Source organism: Hypanus sabinus, chromosome 12 (genome assembly GCF_030144855.1).
Source record: "Hypanus sabinus isolate sHypSab1 chromosome 12, sHypSab1.hap1, whole genome shotgun sequence".
In the NCBI taxonomy this organism is placed as follows: domain Eukaryota; kingdom Metazoa; phylum Chordata; class Chondrichthyes; order Myliobatiformes; family Dasyatidae; genus Hypanus; species Hypanus sabinus.
Window position 1 is genome coordinate 84,248,426 of NC_082717.1, and position 21,453 is coordinate 84,269,878.

At 43.7% G+C, this 21,453-nt stretch overlaps 1 protein-coding gene across 12 annotated transcripts in view; it reads left to right on the forward strand.

Moving 5' to 3' along the window:
• Positions 1-21,453, forward strand: part of syne1b (spectrin repeat containing, nuclear envelope 1b) — a 543,459-nt gene that overhangs the window by 408,987 nt on the left and 113,019 nt on the right. For all 12 annotated transcript variants that reach the window (XM_059986320.1, XM_059986330.1, XM_059986328.1 and 9 more), the window contains 11 exons: positions 772-981; positions 4,388-4,489; positions 5,255-5,374; positions 6,360-6,560; positions 9,053-9,226; positions 9,368-9,499; positions 10,752-10,948; positions 13,952-14,084; positions 16,651-16,833; positions 17,841-17,990; positions 19,215-19,391. In XM_059986320.1, the coding sequence (XP_059842303.1) occupies positions 772-981; positions 4,388-4,489; positions 5,255-5,374; positions 6,360-6,560; positions 9,053-9,226; positions 9,368-9,499; positions 10,752-10,948; positions 13,952-14,084; positions 16,651-16,833; positions 17,841-17,990; positions 19,215-19,391 (1,779 nt within the window). The remainder of the gene's footprint in view (positions 1-771; positions 982-4,387; positions 4,490-5,254; positions 5,375-6,359; positions 6,561-9,052; positions 9,227-9,367; positions 9,500-10,751; positions 10,949-13,951; positions 14,085-16,650; positions 16,834-17,840; positions 17,991-19,214; positions 19,392-21,453) is intronic.

Genomic DNA, 21,453 nt, shown 5'->3' on the forward strand with positions numbered 1-21,453 from the left:
GGCCCACCCCTGGGTGTTATTGTCCATTACAGCCTGGTCGGAGTGCAGACTTTCATAGGAAGCCCAGCTCCCAACGCATTGGATCTAGCCCACTGCAGCTGTCGCAGTGCTGGCAGCCAGCCACACTCACACAACATCTGCAACAACCGGTGAGGCCCTGCCCCCGGACATAGCTATTCAATATTTGTGAATGCCTTTCAGGAAAGGGGGACTGAATTAATTTTTCTTTGTATGTATAAAGTTAGAAAACACATCAACCTTTTACCCCTTTCTCTGGGAGCCAATGTCTTCTCTCGATTTTTCGTTTCTATATAACAACTCAGAAGGAGAACATGGGGCTTGTTGGTTCAGTGCTGTCTGCCAGAGCAGTTATTTTATTAATCTCATTCCCCTTTGATCCTTTTTGTCAGATTTACAGTAGTCATTAACCTACTATCGTGCCTTTGGGATGTGGGAGGAAGCCCACGTAGTCACTGGGAGAGCCTGCGCACTCCACACAGACAGAATCGGGGGTCAGGGTTGCAGTCGGTTTTCTGTCGCTGAAAGGCAGCTACATTGACTGCTGAGACAGGCAAGGGTTAGATTAAGCTCCCAGACAGACCTTTGGGAAAGCTGTGGATATTCATGTTGTCCCTTTGGCTTCTCCGTGGTATCCTGAAGAGCAGTACAGGTGGAAGATGGGACTGTAGCCAGTGCTTGAAATGAAGATGTCTGCAGGTTGAGGACCAGCATTAGCATTTGTGGAGGGCAATATTCTCTTTTGTTGCCTAGGGCCTTGCGACAGATATCAAGGATGTGATTGCAGAAGTAAACGGGAAGAAGGATGAGTTCTTTCATGTTCTTCCTGAGACTAAAAAGAACGAGGATGTTATTGAGGAAACGGCGAGGTGCCTGCAGGAAAGACTCTGCGTGTTGGGATTAACCCTGAGGCAGCGGTGTGAGAAGCTCAAAGACAGACTGCAGCAGCTGATGGAGTACCAGGTAAGTGGAGGTCTCTGAACTACACTGCAGGATTCAAGATGGTGCCGTTCCCTATTCCTTATGTAAGAGAGTATCTGCACCTTGCCTCAATTGCTCAAAAGCTGTATATATTTTCATAGCTTGTGAAGTTGAATCTGTTGTTTATAGCTCAGCAGCAGAGTTTGGAGCAAATTAAGATAGTTGATTTGAAGTGAAGACTCTCTCAGGTTTATTATCATTGACGGATGTCGTGAAATCTGTCTTGTGGCAGCAGTACAGTGCAAGGCCTAAACAATTACTGCAGGTTGCAACAAATGAAATTAGTAGTGAGTTAGTGTTCATGAATCGTTCAGAAACCTGATAGTGGAGAGGAAGAAGCTCTTCCTGAGACGTGTGTGTGTATGTATCTTCAGGCTCCTGTACCACCTTGTTGGTAGCAGTGAGAAGAGGGCTTATTCCGAATGGTGAGGGTCTTTAATGATGGATGCCACTTTCTTGAGGCACCTCCATAACATCTGTTGAAATTTGATAGTCTTCAGTGATTTAACAAACCTCCTCAAACTCCTAAGGAAGCATAGCCGCTGGTATGGACAACATGATGAGAGGCCTTGATCGTGTGGATGGCCAGAGGCTTTTCCCCAGGGCTGAAATGGCTAACACAAGGGTTGCATGGATTAAGGTGCTTAGACGTAGTTACAAGGGGGGATGTCAGCAGTAGGGTTTTTACACAGAAGTGGTGAGTGTGTGGAATGCATTGCCAGTGACAGTGGGAGAGACATCAGGGTTTTTCAAGAGATGCTTAGGTGGGAACATGGAGCTTAGAAAAATAGAGGTCTATGCTGCAGGGGAATTCTCGGCAGTGTCTGGAGTAGGTTACAAGGTCGGCACAACATTGTGGGCAGAAGGGTCTGTAATGTGCTGTGGATTTCTATTATTCATAAATGCAACGATGTGTTGGGCCCAGGATGGATCCTCTGTGATGCCCAGGTACTTGAAACTGCTCTCGCTTTTCCACAGCTGACTCTCCATGAGGACTGATGTGTGTTCTTCTGACTTCTCCTTCCTGAAGTCCATACTCAATTCCGTGGTCTGACTGACATTGAGTGCAAGGATGTTTTAGCGACACCACTCAACCGGCCAATCCATCTCACTCCAGTACAACTCTTCAACACCATTCTTTTCCAAAGGCTCTTTTCTAATATTTTACATGCAAATTCCCACCTGAGCTCCAGCCAATGTACTTCAAATGGGATTACATGGGAATTCTCATATTTCCCAATAACATGGAAGGAGACCATTGTAGTGCATTGAGATCACATGGCAATCTGTTCCTCTCTACTATTTCCATCATTCTTGTTACTTTTCCATCAGCTCCTCTCCCCAGATTCCACTGTTCAGCAACATACTAAGAGCAATTTGCAGTGGCCAATTAACCTACCGACCCACATCTCGTTGGGACCAGGAGCACCCATGGGAGAAATCCACACACACAGTCACATGGAGAACATGCAAGGTCTATGCAGATGGCACTAGAGGTCAGGATTTAACCTGGATCTCTACAGCTTTGAAGTAGTGGCTCAAATGGTAACTGTGACTATCATGTAGTTACCATGACAAACTTGATGTGTGTGAATCGGAATTTTTTTAACACTAGCTAGATTTCTGATTTTTGTTCCCCATGGGTACACTTATTGATTTTAAACTGGAATCATTTTATTATTGTCACATGTACTGAAGAACAGTGAAAAGTTTTGTTTTGTAAACAAACTGTATAGATCCTTTCAAAACATAAGCATATTTGAGGTTCTGCAAGGAAAAAGTCGTAATGAAATGGAGGGTTATGGGCTGAGTGCAGGCCAGTGGAACTAGGTTAGAGTAAGCGTTCGGCACGGACTAGAAGGGCCGAGATGGCCTTTTTCCGTGCCGTAATTGTTATATGGTTTATAATAGAATGCTTATTATAATACAGTTACAGAGGAAGAGCTGTTCAGACAGATGATAGGATAGATTGTGAGGTCTAAAGTCTGTCTTTAACATACAAGAAGTCTGTTCAAGTCTTATAACAGATGTTGTCCCCGAGTCTGGTTTTCAAGTGTTTGTATCTCCTGCCTAATGGAAGGGCAGAGAAGAGAGCAAGTTCAGGATGGTTGCTTTATTATCTTTTACAGTATGATGATTTGATTCTGGGAGTTGCATTGTTTTATGTAGAGCATTGACCGTATTTATAGTGGGACACTGAGCTGGACAGGTGTTTGAATGCTCTGGGGGAGATTGGTTAGGGAGGACATGCACAAGGAGTAGGCGCTAAGGATCAAGAGAAGGATGCACACACTGCCGTTTGGAAGCACCGTGAGATGAATCTTGAAAGAATGGAAACGTGGCATTGATCAGGGTTCCTGTGAGGGAAGTGTTGGAAATGATGAATTTGAGAGTGGACAGAAGTTAGTAACAAAGTCGGTAAGTTCCACAAGTGCAGGAGGTGGCAGCAATGCAGTCAATAATGTGGCAGAGAAGGAGTTGTCAAATGTTGTCAGACTAGTTTTGGAGCGTGGACTATTCCATGTAAGTAATCTATCGCCTTCCTTGCTTGTTGAAGAATCTGCAGCCTTTTACTGTCTCCATAATCCATCGTTTCTGTCTCTTCCTTCCCCAACACCTCCCTTCTCCCCACGTGCCATATCATCCTCTTGCTTCACCTGGTTCTCCCAATTACTTTCCAGCTCCTGTTTCATTCCCCCCCCACCCCACCACTTATACTGACTATCTCCCCTTTACACCGGTGTGATGCAGAGTCAACACCCAACACACTGACTACCCTTCTGCCTCCACGGTCGCTGCTTGACCTGCAGATTCCCTCCAGCACTTTTTCTGTTCTCTCTCCCGATCCCAGCACCTGCAGTCTCGTCTCTGTCTTGCATGATTCTAGTTTAGACGTACTGGTTGAGATGAGTGTGTAAGAGGGACAAAACTGCCTAGAGTTGCACCATTGGACCTCTTGCCTCCCCCAGGAGATGTTGAAGGGGTTTAGGTGAGTAACTGACCAGAAAAGCAGCGCACTGAACTGGTTCCTGGGATAATCTCTGGAATTGGGCACAAAACTTGATTCAGAGAAGGGAGTATTGTTAGCTGAGCTGTAACCTACACGTGGCTATGTCAATATGACCTGAGTTTGCCCCAGGGATGTTGCTGTTCTCACCAGCACACCTTGCAAAGACTCCACCAAGAGTATCCCTGGAATGAGAGACAGGGAATTTGTGTGGAATGTCAAGAAGCCGCGGTGCCTGCATTTATCAGCTTGATGCTCCATTCAGTAGTTATGCAGTGGACTATTTGATGCCTGGCGTTGCTGGGAACCTTGTAATGTAGCTTGTGAATCTGCCTAGTCCTGTTCCTTTCGAAATCCGACTGTGTTTTGTTCTGCTGACAGACTGAGCTGAAGCTGCTGGTCACCTCCATGGCTGACTGTAAATACGTGGTTCTACAGAAGCTCACGGAGGCCATGGAGCATCCTGTTACCGAGCAACTGCAGGTAAAATAAGCCTTTGCTGCACTTCGCTATGCTTAGGGCAAGCTTCATTCACTTCCATTTCAGGCAGTGAAATGGATCTACAGGTCAAATGTAGTGGGAACAAATGGAACTTGTAAAGAATTTAAGTATCCTTGGCTTTGCTGCAGAGGAGACCTTTCTGCCACTTTATTTGTGTTGACCCTGTTCAATTGATCCTTTTCACAGTTATTTGATCGTTGCCTAGGCTCTGTGTCCTTGCATGCTATTATCGAACCTACTTCATTAGCCTTTCATAGGCAGTTCATTAAAGATCATAAAAGAGCATTAATTGAGTAATGGGGATGTCCGATAAGCTATTCAAGTTATCCCATTTAGTCATCAAGTATTCTGAGTACAGATACTGTCCAGTGTACGAATGCCTGCCGTGTGTACTGTCCGTCCACGTGAGTGAGCATCTTGGAGTCAGCCAGGATAGGTTTTCTGGCTACAGTGGGATTGCAGGCATCTCTTGCTCTATGTGAATTCTACAGCCACTTTTCAGATTTGCAAACTATTTCAGTTCAAAAAAGAACATGTCACAAGCTTGGGAGGACTTGTTATATCAATCCAAGTCGCAGAGGTTCACCCATACGGGTTGGACCAACTTCCTCTCGCTGTTTGGGTAAAAGGAAAAAATGTGAAATGAGGTCCCTGTTTTCAAAACAAACACACAAACACTAACACCCCCCACCCCCACATCACCACACCACACCAATCTGAATTAAAGTCTGTACTTTTTGTTTGCAGGCTGTTTTGCAAGCAGAAGATGATGTAAGGGAATTTGAGATGCGAATCAGCCGCTTGAAAGAGCGATCGGAGGCACTGCAGCCAGATCCCACAAAACTGCTGGATCTTTCGAAAGTGCAGGTCTGGAGTAGTGAACTGTGGAGATGTAATGCAGAAAGCTCCCAGCTGAGTTTAGCCCAGCTATTAAACTTGGGCAGTGTTGGATTCAGTGATGCTATCACTTTATTACTGAAATTGGAAAAGGATGTGGTTTATTTCAGCCTATACTGAATCTATTCAGCTTTAAAAGCCCGTCCAAACTAATTCCACTTAGAAATCAATGTGAGAAGGGTGTGTGCATATAACAGTGTATATGTGTTGGTCATGAAAAATTTGGTTATAGATACTAGGCTTGTGTGGGGGTTGACCTGTATGTTTGGGTGGTACATGGTGAGCAGTGCATCTTGGTTCTAGATGTCTATTTGTGGTGTGAGACTGGCTGATGAAAAGCATTAATGTTGAATTTGGAATCAGAGCTAGTAAAGGGCAAGTTTCTGGAATGTTTCTGTCAGAACTGGGGGTTGGGTAAACCTTTAATGCTGTTTCTAGTAGAATGTGGGAGGAATTCGGAGCACCCTGAGGAAACTCGGACCATCACTGGGAAAACACACAAGCTCCTTACAGGCAACGATGGGAATTGAACCCAGTTTGTTGGCGCTGTAGTAGCATTATGCTAACCATTAATTGAAGTATCTCTATGGGTCCAGAACTGCAATGGGATTAGAGGCAGGAGGGAGCCTGCCAGGCACCAACATTTGGTAAATAACTATCGGGTGCCTTTATTTATGTTTTTGCCTTTTTTTTTGGCAGCACAGAACAGAGCAGAAAAGACTTTGTTTTTAATCAGCAAGAGCTTAAAAGAAAAGGGAAGACCAAAATTGGAACTGTCTTAACACTCTTACCATTGTTTGTTAATGCCGTGCCCAATTTGTAAAAGAACTGATAACCTGAAATTTAATCTTCTGCAGTAATTCAGCACAGCTTAGTCTGCCCAAACTGTCAAATGTAGTTATCCCAGTAAAGTCGATCCAAGTCACTTAATAAAGCCACTTATCCTTTTGTAAAGGATATGTATGAAGAGTTGACAACGATCATTGGCTCCAGGCGCAGTTCCCTGAACCAGAACCTGGCACTGAGGGGCCAGTACGAACAAGCACTGCAGGATCTGGCTGACTTGACTGACACTGGCCAGGAGAAGATGGCCCTGGACCAGAGGCTCCTGGTCACCTCCAGAGAAGATGTCAAGAACCTACTGGATAAACACAAGGTGAGCCTGGTTTACCAGGACGTGAATGGTTGCCTTTACCATCTAGACCAGGCATGGGCAAACTACGGCCCGCGGGCCATATGCGGCCCGTTAAGCTTTTTAATCCGGCCCGCAGAACTTGATGAAATTATATTAATAAACCTTGTTAACGTTTTCTCCCCGCAATTCTGGCGTTTTCCCAATAGATGACGCACTCTATATACATTTGTGGCGACCCGTTTCCTGGCACATCCGAACCGGCTCACAATTAGCCAGCGTTCCGGCTAAGGGAGATAGCCTGTGGGGGTTTGCGAGCACAGAGCTTTGGAGCCTGTGCGCAGTGGGGCAGGTTGAGGGAGGCTTAAAAGTGAGGCTGAGGATTTCGAATAAAGTTTTTTTTTCTTCGACTGCAATTACTGACTCCGTGTTATAATTTTAGCGCTGCATGTAGCACACCGCTACACATTGACCTTTGTTGAGGTGCAGCGTATTACTCCACATTTGCGCTTTACTCTTTGTTCGGCTCGACCTATTTGTGTGAACAGGCGTTCAGTGTCATGAACATCAACAAACCCAGCCACAGATCCAAGTTAACTGACCAACACCTCAGATCCATCCTGAGAATCGCCACAACAAAACTAAATCCCGACTTTGATGCGCTGGCTAAAAAGGGAGACCAACAACACTGTTCCCACTGAAATTAAAAATAAGTTTTTTCATTGTGTTATGTAAAAAATGCATTTGAAAATATTTTTTTCAATAAGCCTTACATGTTACATGTCATTTCTGTTAAGTGAAGGACATGAGTAGTGCGCAGGTGCACGTACGTTCTCAAAATAAAAAATGCGCTCCAGATCAAATAACGCGCTCCGCATACTGGCTGGTCATTGTTGAGTTTTGGCACAGGGGACAATTGAGTAAGAAGGAGCAGGACAAGAAGACCTGCATCTCCTACCGTTTTTGAAATAAAGACAGTCAGGAGGAGAGTGATGATGATAATATCTTGAAGGATAACAGAATTTTCAGTGCTTTAAAATAATAACTGTTACTATTTAAAAAAGCTGTATTTTATTCATTTAATTTTCAGTGTTTTAAAAGTCATTTCAATAAATAGCTAAATACCACGGGACTTCAAAGACAGATATTTTGTTGTAATGCATTTGTTCATTTTCAATTGAAATTAAAGCACATGTTTTCAACATATCCCATGATATTTTATTTTCTCTTATGAAGTGTATTACCAAAACACTCCGTCCATCTGCTCCTGGTCCGGCCCCCCCTGTCAAATTTTAGAACCCTTTGTGGCCCACAAGTCAATAAGTTTGCCCACCCCTGATCTAGACAGAAGAATAATTGCTCGGTGGGGAGAGTCAAGTGATTCTCCATGTGTTGTAAGACGACCCAGTGGAAAACAGGAAGGGTTGTAAACCTGATATTGCCATCCCCAGTGTCAAAAATTTGCCTCTTAAATAAAATAAAAGTATGTTCTTCACTCCTAGAGTTGGTCTGTATTACAGTTACACTTTGCCAATGCAATCGTGCCTGAGTCGGACTGGTGGGTGGCTTTGTCTTCGTGCTTCCATTTCCATGTAATGTTGACACAAGGGACTGCTGATGTTGGAAGGTGGAGCAGCACGAAATCAGCTGGAGGGACTCAGCGGGCTGAGCAGTATCTGGGGCAAGGGGGGTAGTGCTGTGGGGAGAGGAATTGGTGACCAAAACGCTGCAACGGGTCTGGGAGTGGAGGGGGAGTCGCTGGTATAAAGAGGAGAAGGCAGGTGGTGAGGTAAGAGTCTGAAGTGATTGGTGGACTGAAGGGGGGTGTAGGGTGATGCCCATCTACCTGTCATCTTACACATCTCAGTCCATAAACTAACTCGGACTCCTGTTGTACAACTTCCCCTCTCCTCTTTATACTGGCCTTCGTGCCCCCTCCATTCAGTTTTGATGCAGGGTTTCAGCTTGAACTGTCACCAGTTACTTCTCCTGCTCGGCCCTCTTGAGTTCCTCCGGCAGGCTGTCTGTTGCTCCGGATTCCAGCAGCCACAGTCTTGTGTGTAGAAGAGTCAACACAATTTCATCCATCAGACTGATTCAGCCACAGTTTAAAAAATCATAAGACATAGGATCAGAATTAAGCCATTCAGCCCATCGAATCTGCTCCACCATTCCGTTGTTCTCCTGCCTTCGTCCCATAACCTTTGACACTCACTAATTGAGAACCTATCAACGTCCACTTTAACTATACCCACTGAGTTTGCCTCCAGAGTTGTCTGTGGCAATGAATACTTGACCCTGTCTTCCAGAGCTTCCTACCTTAAACCTGATCAGCCTTAGCCAGCTTTCTCCAGGGATCCGAGCCACTTCCCTTCTCCAGGGCATGTGGAGTGGGGCGGGAGACTCAGATGCACAAAAAAGTACTGAATCACTGTAACGTATGCAGGTCTCCAGTACACTGAAGTGATCACAGTTTAGGTAACCCATGGCTAACTTGGATCTCCGCTTTTCCAAAGGAATTTTTCCAGGGGCTCGAGTATCACAGGATCCTGACAGAAACACTTTATAAAAAGGTAAGCAGCTGCCTCCACCAAAGTGAAGCCAGCTGCCAGGACGATTTGATGCGCAAGTCCTCAGCCTTGCTGAAGGATGCCCATAAGAGAGGCGTGGAAATGGAGGGTATTTTGGAGGTAAGCTCTCAGGCACCTGCTTAGAACCTGCAGCTTAGAACCTGCAGCTTTTCTCAAAAATCACACTCCAAAGTATTACAATTCTCAGTACTTTTAATCATTTGGAGCAGCAATATTTAAATAACCTTCTCTCCGTTATAGACCTGGACCAAGCTGACAAAGGATTATGAGGCCTTGTGCAAGCAGCTGGAAGGTGTGGAGAACAGCATCCCGGGAGCCGGACTGGTAGAGGAATCGGAAGAGCGGCTCACAGAGCGGATTGCTCTTTATCAGGTTGGTTGTGGTTGTTGTGCTGCTCCTGAGGGCGTAGGAGTGAGGCAGGAAGATTCTTCAGGCCCCACCACCTTTCGATTCAGTTGGGGCTCATCTACATTAGCTTTATCGATGTTTCTTTGCTGCATCGTTCAGTCAGGGAACAAATCCAAACCATCAGTCATAAAGTTGAAATCTGAAAGACCTTCTCCACCGCCTTCTGGAGGCAGAGTCCCGAATGAATTAGGGGTTGGAAATCTGATTGCATTTCTCAATGATTTAGTTATTATTTTAAGTCTTTTTGAGTTCCTCCCAACAGAGGAAATCAACTTTCTTTATCCAATTAATTTCTTAACTTGACATTGTGTTTGAAGCAGATATAGTGGGGCAAAGGATTTACATTATTCCTGTGCTGTACTGTTCAATATTTTAGAGCACCTTTATCATTTAGTTCAGTCAACTCAGAATCAGAATCAGGTTTATTATCACCGGCATGTATTGTGAAATTTGTTATCTTAGCAGCAGCAGTTCAATACAATACATAATATAGAAGAAGAAAAATAATAATAATAAGAAATCAATTACAGTATACATATATTGAATAAATTAAAAATCGTGCAAAAAATATATATTAACAAATAAGTAGTGTTCAAGGCTTCAATGTCCATTTAGGAATCGGATGGTAGAGGGGAAGAAGCTGTTCCTGAATCACTGAGAGTGTGCCTTCAGGCTTCTGTATCTCCTACCTGATGGTAACAGTGAGAAAAAGGCATGCCCTGGGTGCTGGGGGTCCTTAATAATGAACGCTGCCTTTCTGAGACACCGCTCCTTGAAGATGTCCTGGTACTTTGTAGGCTAGTACCCAAGATGGAGCCGACTAAATTTACAACCCTCTGCAGCTACTTTTGGTCCTGTGCAGTTCTGAGGAAAGGCCATTAGCTGGAATTATTAACTGTGTTGTTTTATTCCATGAACTGTGACAGCTGAGCACTACCAGCACTTCAGGTTTCCAGCATCTGCAGACTTTTCCCTTTCAGTCGGTAACTAACCTGTGCCTCCTGGAGGTGCAGAAACAACGGGTTGAAAAGGCAGCTTCACTACTGGGCGATTTTTTCATACGTTGGTTACATTGCAGAGGCCTTGCTTTTGGTCCTTGGGTTGATTGCATCAAAACTTTGAAAGGGCACATTGTTAAATGTCTAAGAAGAGTTATTGGCTCCTGTAGTGAGCTTCAGGTGAAGTAAATGCATGTTGTGATGTCTCTCTGTTCCAGCGGTTAAAAGGCATCCTGACTGAGCATCAACCACAGCTGCAGCTAGTACTGGAGGGTGGGAAGAAACTCCTAGTGTCCATCAGCTGTGCAGACCTGGAGGCTCAGATATCTCAGCTGAATGAACACTGGCTATCCGGTACTGCTCGAGTGAGCCGGGAGCTACGTCGGCTTGAATCTGTCCTCAAGCATTGGAACAGGTAAAAAGGGAGATCTTTGCAGTGCAGTGTTGAAATTTTACTCCTTTGTCAGAAGTTCAAATTGAGAGATTTCGTGGTGGGGGGGGGGGGGGGGGGGAGGAGGGAGCTAAGAAAACCAAGCATAGATCAAGAACTTTTGCTGACCTTGTGCCTGCAACCTGAAATTGTTCTTCACTCCACAGGAGATAACTGACATGTTGAGTGTTTCTCTCTTTGTTTCATGATTTCAGCATCTAATGGATTTTGCTTACATTAGGAGGTTCCAAAGCATTTTACCACTGGCTGGCCACTTTAGAAGTGTAGGCACGATTTTAGTGCATGAAGTGCTACAGAGAGTTGAAATTGAGGTATTTATTGTGTTCAAACAATACCTTCTACATTGCAGTGCACACTCTGTATTGCCCTGATGAACCAGTGTGAGTATCTGGAAGAGTCTTGAAGTATAATCTTTTCACCCAGAGGTGGGAGAGTGACCTGCTGAGCCAAGCTTAATTCCACAGGTGTGAACAGATACGTACATTTCATGTGTCACTTGCCTCCCTCTTCCATGGGCAGTACTCAGGGAAGACGCAACTGGGTCATCAAAGCTGATCATTCTTCTCCTGGTAGCATCATCACAATGGGTGCTGACCCTGTCTTCAATTAAAGAGTTGGCTCACCTTCCAACATGGATTACTGAATGGTGACTTCAGAGCAGGCAGTTGATTGGGATGATGTTTATACTTTTAAGACCATAAGATATAGGAGCAGAATTAGGCCATTCAGCCCATTGAGTCCGCTGATCATGGCTGATCCTAGATCCCATTCAACCCCATACACTTGGCGTCTGACCATTATCCCTTGATGACCTGACCAATAAGGAAACTACCAACTTCTGCTTTTAAATACCCACAGCTTCACCGCAGTCTGTGGTAGAGCATTCCACAGATTCACCACTCTTTGGCTGAAAAAAATTCCTCCTTACTTCTGCTTTAAAACGTCCTCCCTCCATTTTGAGGCTGTGCCCTCTAGTTCTGGATACCTCCACCAGAGGAAACATCCATCTTGTTTGGTCTTTTCAACATTCAGTAGGTTTCAATGAGATCCCCCTCTCATTCTTGTATGCTCCAGTCAGCAGAGGTCTAAAGCTGCCAAATAATCCCCATGTGCTAACTCCTTCATTCCCTGAATCAACCTCGTGAACCTCCTCTGGATTCTCTCCAATGACAACACATCCTTTCTGAGATATGGGGCCCAAAACTGTTGACAATACTCCAAGTGCGGCCTGACTAGTGTCTTATAAAGGCTCAGCATTATCTCCTTGCGTTTATATTCTGTTCCCCTTGAAAGAAATGCCAACATTGCATTTGCCACCTTGACCACAGACTCAACCTGTGAAATAACTGTCTGAGGGTTTTGCACGAGGATGCTGAAGTCCCTCTGCACCTCTGACGTTTGAATTTTCTCCCCATTTAGATAACAGTCTGTACTATTGTTCCTTTTACCAATTATCATACATTTCCTAACACTTTGTGTTAGATCTGGGTATGAAATTGCTGTCGTCAGACTAGTATAGTAATGTATAGGGGTTAGTGTGCATAAGAGAAGAATTTAATCCTGTATTTTGAAAGTTCAAATTCTGCTTAAGCTAGTTGTGAAATTGAATCCTTAAGGGAACTGTCTCCCGCTAATTTGGACTCTTACCATTTGAATATTCCAGCATAGTGCAGGTTATTTATTGGTCTGGTTGGCGAGTCAAACTAATAGTTTCTCAGCAACTGCCTCTTCCAATCCTCTAAGAATTTTATTGAGTATATTAGAACATTTGAACCTGAGGAGTATAATCTTAAAATGTAGATGGAGACCAGTGACTGTGAGACTGAGCAGTTGATTGGATATGGTGTGGAACAGCGCAGTGGCCTTTAGAAGAAGCGAGGTTTACTTCTACATCCTATCTCATCCCTCTCCACTCCGAACCCCTGGCTAATTTCTGGGAATGCACAATGTGCACTCTAGTGGTATGTCTGGTGAGACTGCCAGGTAAGTCAGTATTCCTAGTCCCTCGATTCAGGTCTAAGAGCTTTGTCTTTGCAAATGATGTCTGATTAAACGACAAAGTATTACAGGTGGCCCCCGTTTTTCGAACATTTGCTTTACAACAGACGAAAAACCTACATTAGTACCTGTTTTCACTAACCAAAGAGGATTTTTGCTTTTTCGAAAAAAAGACGTCAGTTTTATACGTGTGTTTACCCCAAGAAAGACTACCGTGACCATGAAGCCTTGTGCGGGCAGTTGTGTGCATATGCATGTACGTGCCAGGTTTTTTTTCTCCAAATCGATTTTGGCTAACTGTCTTCCCGATTCTGATAAGTGGAACTACACTGTACATAAAATATTTCTACTTTCTATAGGCTGTGTATTTATCATATCATTCCTGCTTTTGCTATATGTTCATGTTATTTTAGGTTTTATGTGTTATTTGGTATGATTTGGTAGGTTATTTTTTGGGTCTGGGAACGCTCAAAAATTTTCCCCATATAAATTAATGGTAATTGCTTCTTTGCTTTACGACATTTCGGCTTACGAACGGTTTCATAGGAACGCTCTACCTTCGGATAGCAGGGGAAGCCGTGAATCGTGGTGAGCCCTCAGCTCCATACGGTTACCCCGTTCTGGTTGCTTGGAGCTTGAGGGGATGGTGCGGTGGGGGCGGGGGTGGGGGTGAGTCCAATGGGTTAGAGAGTTCAAACTTTGGCCAATGCAGAAGTGAGCAGTGCTACATGCATTTTAGTTGTGTCTCACTTTTGCAACAAGATTTTGTGTTGGAAGTGTTAACAATGTGCTTTTTAAACAGAGGCAATAAATCCTTCAGGATCCAGAGACCAACGGTCACACCCAAACATTAGGCACTTTTGCTTTTAAACAGCGATTTCCAATTACTTGGAATCCCTCAGCCTGGTGGGGCTGTATCTGCGAATTTCACTTGATTTAACTTGTGATAAATCTTTTACCTGCTCCCAGGTACCAGAGTGAATTTGCTGAATTGAATCAGTGGCTCCAATCTGCAATGGAGCGCTTGGAGTTCTGGAAACTGCAGTCAGTGACCCTCCCACAAGAATTGGATGCGATCAGGGACCATCTTAGCTCATTCCTGGTGAGTTGCCTCACAAGTTGCCGATGATCTCGGAGATGGTTGGTCCTTCATGCTCCAGAGACCAGTGAGTCAAATGCTCAATGTGTGTGATTGCAAGCTGCTGTGAATATGTAACTAATGATCAATTTCCTCTGGTCAGTGAGGTGGCAGTAATTTAGCAATACAGTTGGCCCTCCTGATCCGCGAATTCCGCATGCGCGAATTCAACCAACCACGAATCGTGAAAACCCAGATGTGCTCTTCTTGTTGTTTGAGTGCCGAGAAGTTCCCGAGTTCGATCTAGTGACAGATCACTCCTGAGTGCGCTCTCCACCGTGGAGGATCAAAAACCCAAAACCCAATAATTAAACCACTGTGTTGCTTAGTAATAATTGTAGCTTTCAGTGGGTCAGGGCCTTTCTCACTTTATCCTTTAAAATTGTTCCGATCATTGACCGACGTAGCCTAACACTTTTCCAATGACCGATGGTGTTTCGCCTCTTTCCGATCACTTTATGATTTCCACTTTATTTTCAGTCGTTATCATCATTATTTTCATGAACAGAAACACTGCGGATTCAGATCTCTGCCACTGGGTCCTCATGTCCACTGCTCTGAGATGGGTTAAATAAGGTCTGGGATTCCGCTGGGTCCTAAGGTCCACCGCATTGAGACAGGTTGAATAAGGGACTTGAGCATCCGCGAATTTTGGTGTCTGCGAGGGGTCCCGGAACCAATCCCTCGCGGATAAGGAGGGCCAACTGTATTTGAAACAGAATTAAAGGGGAGACCAGAAGAAATTACTTTAACCATTGTAACATGGGATCCTCTTCAGCTCACTCATGTTGATGATCCCCTAGGAAATTCTTTCAAAATCCAGGCAGATGCAAGCTTAAAGAGGAGCATGGTTTTAGGCTGGCAAGCTAAAGAGGGAAAATACTCAGAGAAATAAGGGGCTTGTTTTCTGTGCTGTAACGCTCCACGGAGTTGTTGGCTCTGCGGCCATTGAGTTGAGATATCATTCAGGGTAAAAAGAGTGAGTCTGTATTAAATTCTGTATCATCCATTGATGAGAGAGAACACACACCCCAACCTGCACTTGTCACGGTCAATTGTACAGCAGAGGTGACCTGCTCGGGATTGAATTTACTTGATTGTGAAAGACACAGAATTTGCCTCTTTCAACAAGATTTTATTAATAGTAGAATTACCTATTGATGGTAGCTGATGTCGGGGGAAAAGATCCCAACAAAAAAATGACCAAGCTGCTGGTCCTCATAACAAAAGCATTGTTGGTGTCCTAGAGCATCTAAGATCACGGGCCTATTTGGTGTGATCGCTTGCGCAGACCTGAACTGGAAAAGTGCACTGAAAGATTAGCAGAGTTAATTTTAATTTTCATGTTTTTGGTAGTTGTAAAAGTTTGTGCAGAGGCCATTGGTAAGCTCTTAAAATTGCTATTGGCCTTGAAGCCATAACCCCACAAAGAAAAATACTATTTAAAGCATAGCTGACCCTGAATGTTAGATGTTAACATTAGCATCCAAAGTAAGATCCAGATCAATTTCCTGTACCTTTGTGTGATCAGAGTGCTGCACTCCTAACCAACATGCTCCATATCTACATCTCTCCTGCAATCTCCCTCTATCAAAGATGCATTCTGTTGTGGAGAGATGTGACTTGCTGTATCTCGTGGTCAGTAGAAGCAGTTGATGCCTTAGCTATTGCAGGAAGCTCTGTGTCTTTGGAGGATAGTTGGATGGCATTCATCTCCTCTTGTCATAAAGCTAACTGCAGCATAGGGCCCGCTTTAGCTTAGCTTTAGAAATCAAGCAGGATCAGGCTTTTCTTGAAAGGGATCAATTGGCCTTGAAGTTTCCACTTGCATGTTATTTCTTGTCTGTAAGTGTTTAATTCCACTGGGCCATTCAGTATTTTAAAACTCTCCACGTGGAAGTTAAACTGATTTAACTGAGCTTCTTGTATGGCATTATATGGACAGAGATTTGCCAGAACGATGTATGAGGTGAGTGAATGTCCACTGACCAGAGAAGATGCAGTTATTCTCAATAAATATGAGAACTTTAGGAAGACATTAATAGAAAAGTTCAAAATGGGGGGGGGGGGGGGAAACAGATTTTAATTGACAAACTAAAGGAAAAGATATTTCTACGGAAGACTTGATAATCAGAGCATTTAGATTTAAGATGATTGGCAAGTGAGGAAGATAGAAGAAATTTTGCTTTGCACAGAGATTTGTTATATTTATGGAAGGTGTTACACATAAAGGATGGTAAAAATGTTTCAATTATAAATTTCAAAAGTGTTAGATAAGTATTTGAAAATCTTATTGAGGATAAGGGTAAGTGTGATCTTCAATTCCAGTCGATGGAATTGACCAATCAAAAAATTGACATGGGCTGAATGGTCTCTTGTTGTGCTGTGTCATTCTGTGATTGTAAGAGCTTGCAAATGACTGAGTTATTTTGCCATTGTGTGAACCCTTGGGTACTGGGTATCACCGTTCCCTTAGCTGATGGCCCAGAAATTGATTCTGTAAGTGCTGTCTCAATTCTCTCGTTTACAGGAATTTTCGAAGGAGGTTGATACCAAGTCATCTCTCAAGTCCTCAGTAATGAGCAGAGGAAATCAGCTTTTGCGCCTTAAGAAAGTGGACACAGCAGCTTTGCGATCTGGGCTGGCCCAGACCGACAGCCAGTGGACAGAGCTCCTCGCTCAAATCCCACTGGTTCAGGAAAAATTGCATCAGGTATTGGAGAGATCTAAGTGCCACTCGGGGTTGGGATTTGGCTGAGATCTAGTTTGGTTGAAGAGTTCGAATGGCAGGTGTGTGCAAGCAGAAATCACCGCTTTATGAAGAGGACAGTGGCTTCTGCTGCTTCCTCCAGCATTCTACCGCCAAAATGTTTGAGAGCGTTGGAGAGAGAGGGTGGCAGTGTAGTTAGATTGGTGTTTTTGTGGACTAGAGAAAGAGGGCAGGACTCTGATCAGTTTGAGTTAGACATAGACAATGGTGGGACATTTGAGTTATTTTGAGGTGAAAAGATAGTGGTCTTTTAGACTATTAAAAGTGTGGGTAAGGGATGTGACAGGAAAATCTGTTCCAGATGGACATGGAAAGAATTCTTGATTGTTTCAGTTACAAATTCAGATGGAGTGTTTAGTTCTAGTTAAAGCAACATTATACTTTCTGATACTTTGGTATTTATTACTAATGAGAAGCAATGTCTATTTTTTTGTGGGCAGCTAACTGATGATTGTGGGGTGAAGTTAACAAAATTGAACAAGCAAGCTGGTGCAGTAAGAAGTTACTGGCATTTGACTCATTCCACCAAGATGTTACATTGAGCATCATAGGAAGTCATTCCTGCCTGTGGCCATCGAACTTTACAACTCCTCCCTCGGAGTGTCAGACACCCTGAGCCAAAAGTCTGGTCCTGGACTAATTTCCACTTGGCATGATTAACTTATTATTATCTAATTATTTGTGGTTTTATATTGCTATATTTCATCACTATCCTTGGTTGGTGCAGCTGTAATGAAACCCAATTTCCCTCAGGATCAATAAAGTATGTCTGTCTGTCTGTAAATGTGGATCTTCTGGTTTTGTTTCAGAGTATAAATATTTAAGTAGAGTAATTTACTCAACTGCATACTCCACCTTTTGTGGGACTTAGTGTGTTCTTGTTTAAAGTTTGGTACTGCTGATTAAGTGCAAGACGGTCACAGACCATGAAAATCTCTTTCATTTCCCAGCTTCAGATGGAGAAGTTACCTTCACGCACGGCCATCAATGAGCTCATGAACTGGATCACCATGATGGATCAAATTATTGAAGAGGATAGCGAGAAGATCAAAAGTGCAGTGGGTTCCCAGGTGATAGAACAATACCTCAGCAAGTACAAGGTGAGAATGAATGTGCACTTGTGCTCCAGTTTATCAGGTATCGTCAGGGATCTCTGCAAACCATGAGATGCTTTGCATCTGTGAGAACTGTGGCTCCATATTTTTGCACAGCAAGTTACTAAGGAGTAGCATTGTAAAATTGATCAGGTCATCTGTGATGTTGTTTGCCAACACAGGTTATGATCAGATCTTCCTAAGCAGCTTCTGAGCATTAACCGTGAGGCAGCTAGCCCCACCTGGAAGAGTAGATGTGATCTTGGTTTAAAGTCCCATACAGAATCAAATACCCCCTTCAGAAGAGTGACCCTGGATTATGGGTTTGGGTCTCTGGAGTGGGGTTTGAACCCATCAGCTAATGATGTGGAAGAAATAATTATGTTGCAAGATCCAGAATGCTTGAGTTTGAGTTGCAAACAAAGGTTGCTTCGGAAATATGGCAGTGTGTTGTTGATGTAGTAATGCGCAATCTCCAATGCAGCAAAGCCCTGTAGCAACATTGTTCGATAGGTAAAATCCTTTAGGTGTAAGGGTGTGTTGTGGTCAGTGATGTAGTTTGACCCACAGAAGCAGTCATGTTATCAAGCTAGACAGGACTGGGTTATCCGTGATAAGCTCGTAAGCTTGTGGTTTACATCAGGTTCCTGATCTTGAGTACGTTGTGTTGGGCAAATGTTGAGCAGAGGTCAGGTTGCTAAGGAGGTACCGTGATGCTTGATTACCAGGCAACGATGGAAAAATGGAAAGGTGAAAATCAAAAAAATCTGCAGATGTTAGATTTCTGAAATAACAGGAAGTTCTGAAAGCACTTGGCAGATAAAGCAGTATCTGTGGAAGAAATGGAATTGACATTTTACGGAGAGGGATGGGTAGAACAAAGGGAATATCACTGATGGGGTGAGATAAATGCGGCATTTATAAGGTGATTGTGCTTATTTTTTTCTGTTTATATGATAGCATGACGGTGGGTCATGCTAGGCTGGCCTGATTATCCCATTGGGGAGAGGAAAACTGAGTCAGGATCTCGTATGGATGACTAGCAGAAATGGCTAGTTCTGATCTGGGCAGAGAAAAAGTGGGTGAATTTGAAACCTGGGTAGATTATAACTGAGAATTCATACCTTGGACAATAAGTTCAAAATGTTAATTTGCAGCTACAAAACTTGTTATCTCGGGGCCCATGATATTGATAGACTGGCCACACAATAACTTCTTTGCCCTCTCTAGGCTTTCAGGATCGACCTGAGCTGTAAGCAGCTGACCGTGGACTTTGTGAACCAGTCGGTGTTACAGATCAGCAGTCATGACGTGGAGAGCAAGCGCAGTGACAAAACAGATTTCGCTGAGCGCCTGGGAGTGATGAACAGGAGGTGGCAACTGCTGCAGGGGCTCGTCACCGAGCAGGTAATGCCAGGAATCTCACATTCCCCATAACATCCAAAGGAGTTTCCCTGAGGATTTGTTTTTTTTTAAATACTCAATGTTTTCATCCTGGGTTTTGGTTCTCCCAGGTAATTTCAGTATGGAGTGCGATACTCTTAATGTTCCAAGACATCGTGAACATGGGATGGACTAGATGAACTAGCTGGCCTTGCTCATTTTTCTATATCACAAGACATTAATAACCTGCAAAGAGTATTCTTGTACAGGCATCCCAAAAAGGGGTTTTGAATCCGTTGATGGATGTGGGAGGTTATAGTACAATGAGCACATGCTAACAGGGGCAGCTCTTGATGGTACACTCAAGTGGAAACAAGAACAAGTAATGTAACGGGCCCGTGCTCAGTAAGTGGCAGATGGAATTCAGTGTGACATCATCCACTTTGGCTGTAAAGGAGAAAGATGGGTCCCATCCACAGACAGAAACTGTGACTATGACAGAGCAGAGAGAATTACCGCTCTCGTTGTAGAATTTCAGAAAGCTAGTGAGCACGATTTTAAAATGACACCAGATTTGCAAAGTTTTATGTATCAGGAAAAGATGAACCCCGGCTTGAGGAGGTGTCCAATTTGTGGCCTTTAAAATTGTGAAAGATGTTGTTATATTTATAGCATCTTCACTAGTGGAGAAGAGCAAAACCAGAGTTTCAAACAGGGAATTTGGGAGAAGCTTCTTTATCCGGAGGAAGGTAGAATGTGGGAGAGCTGTGTTCAGGGAGAGGTTAAGTGGATCCGAGATGAACGTGGGAGGAGAAGGGAAACAAAGTGACGTGTTGATAGGCTGAGTAGAAGGTGAATGGTAAGTAGGTTAAAGGGAAGCTTAAAACTCGTGTGAATTAGTTGGATGAAGTGATCAGTTTCTGCGCAGTACGTTCTATGAGCAAGGCTAATGTTCTGTGAGCAAGTCCTTCTCTTGATTGTGGTGAAACACAAAGGGCAGACCTTGTGTTTTCATTGTGGAAAGCTGCAGCTTGGCCCATTTGTCAGGAGCACATTCAGTTCTGTGCCACAGCTCTGTGAGGACTGTCATCAAAGCGCTTAAGTAGATTAAAGATGACAATAGTGAGATGGAGAGGATCTCCACATTTTTCTGTACTTTGGATGTTTGACCGTCTTCTTTTGGGTTTCTGTGTTTTGTGGCTGCCTGTAAGGACATGTAACACTTACCCAACAGGCTGGTATATGTCTAGGGGAAAAGGAGATCCAGCCACACACCAATCCCACCTCCTGTACACGCAGGTGCTGTGAGAATCGAGTTTATGCCTCGTGCCCGCCCACATTATCAAACCCACAACAAATACCGTTATGAAATACACTTTAAAGAGTTTACTAAAATTAAAAGAGTATTAGGCAATACAATATATATGCAAGGGAAAAAAACAAAAAGGTGCCAACTTATCAAAGTTCAGTCAGTTTAGTGCACATCGTTGGAGCTCAAACATCGAACCATTCGACCCCTCGTCGCTTGCCTCCGACCTCCACGTCTTCGCACCTAGGACCACGCTCGGTGGTCTTCCGAGCAATGCAGCGCACGTCCACCTTCCTTGACGTCTTCCTCCCAGCCCTCTCCCAAAAGCCCGCGAAAAACCCCTCCCCCCAAGTTCCCAGCCTCACAAGACAAAATAACATTCCCCATTGGTTAACAAATGAATACAATTACCATATCAGCAAGTATAAAGCAAAACAACTGCGAGAGAAACACTTATCAGACAAAGAAGCATTCCTACTCTTAACAAACCAAAAAACCCATTTTGAGTAACATACAGGACATTGTACAGACACAAATCTCAAAGTTGGTATATATAGAATACATACTTTGATAATAAATGCACTTTGAGCTGTCTGCATTGATGGAGGCATAATCTTAAAACAAGGTTCACAAGTAATGTCAAAAGGCACTTTATCACACCAAGGTTGTGAAAATTGGGAACCCTCTCTCACCAAAAAGCTGTTGAGAATAGTTCAGTTAAAAATTTTGAAAGTGACATTGGTGGGTTTTTCTTGCACGTAGAAACTTAGAAAACCT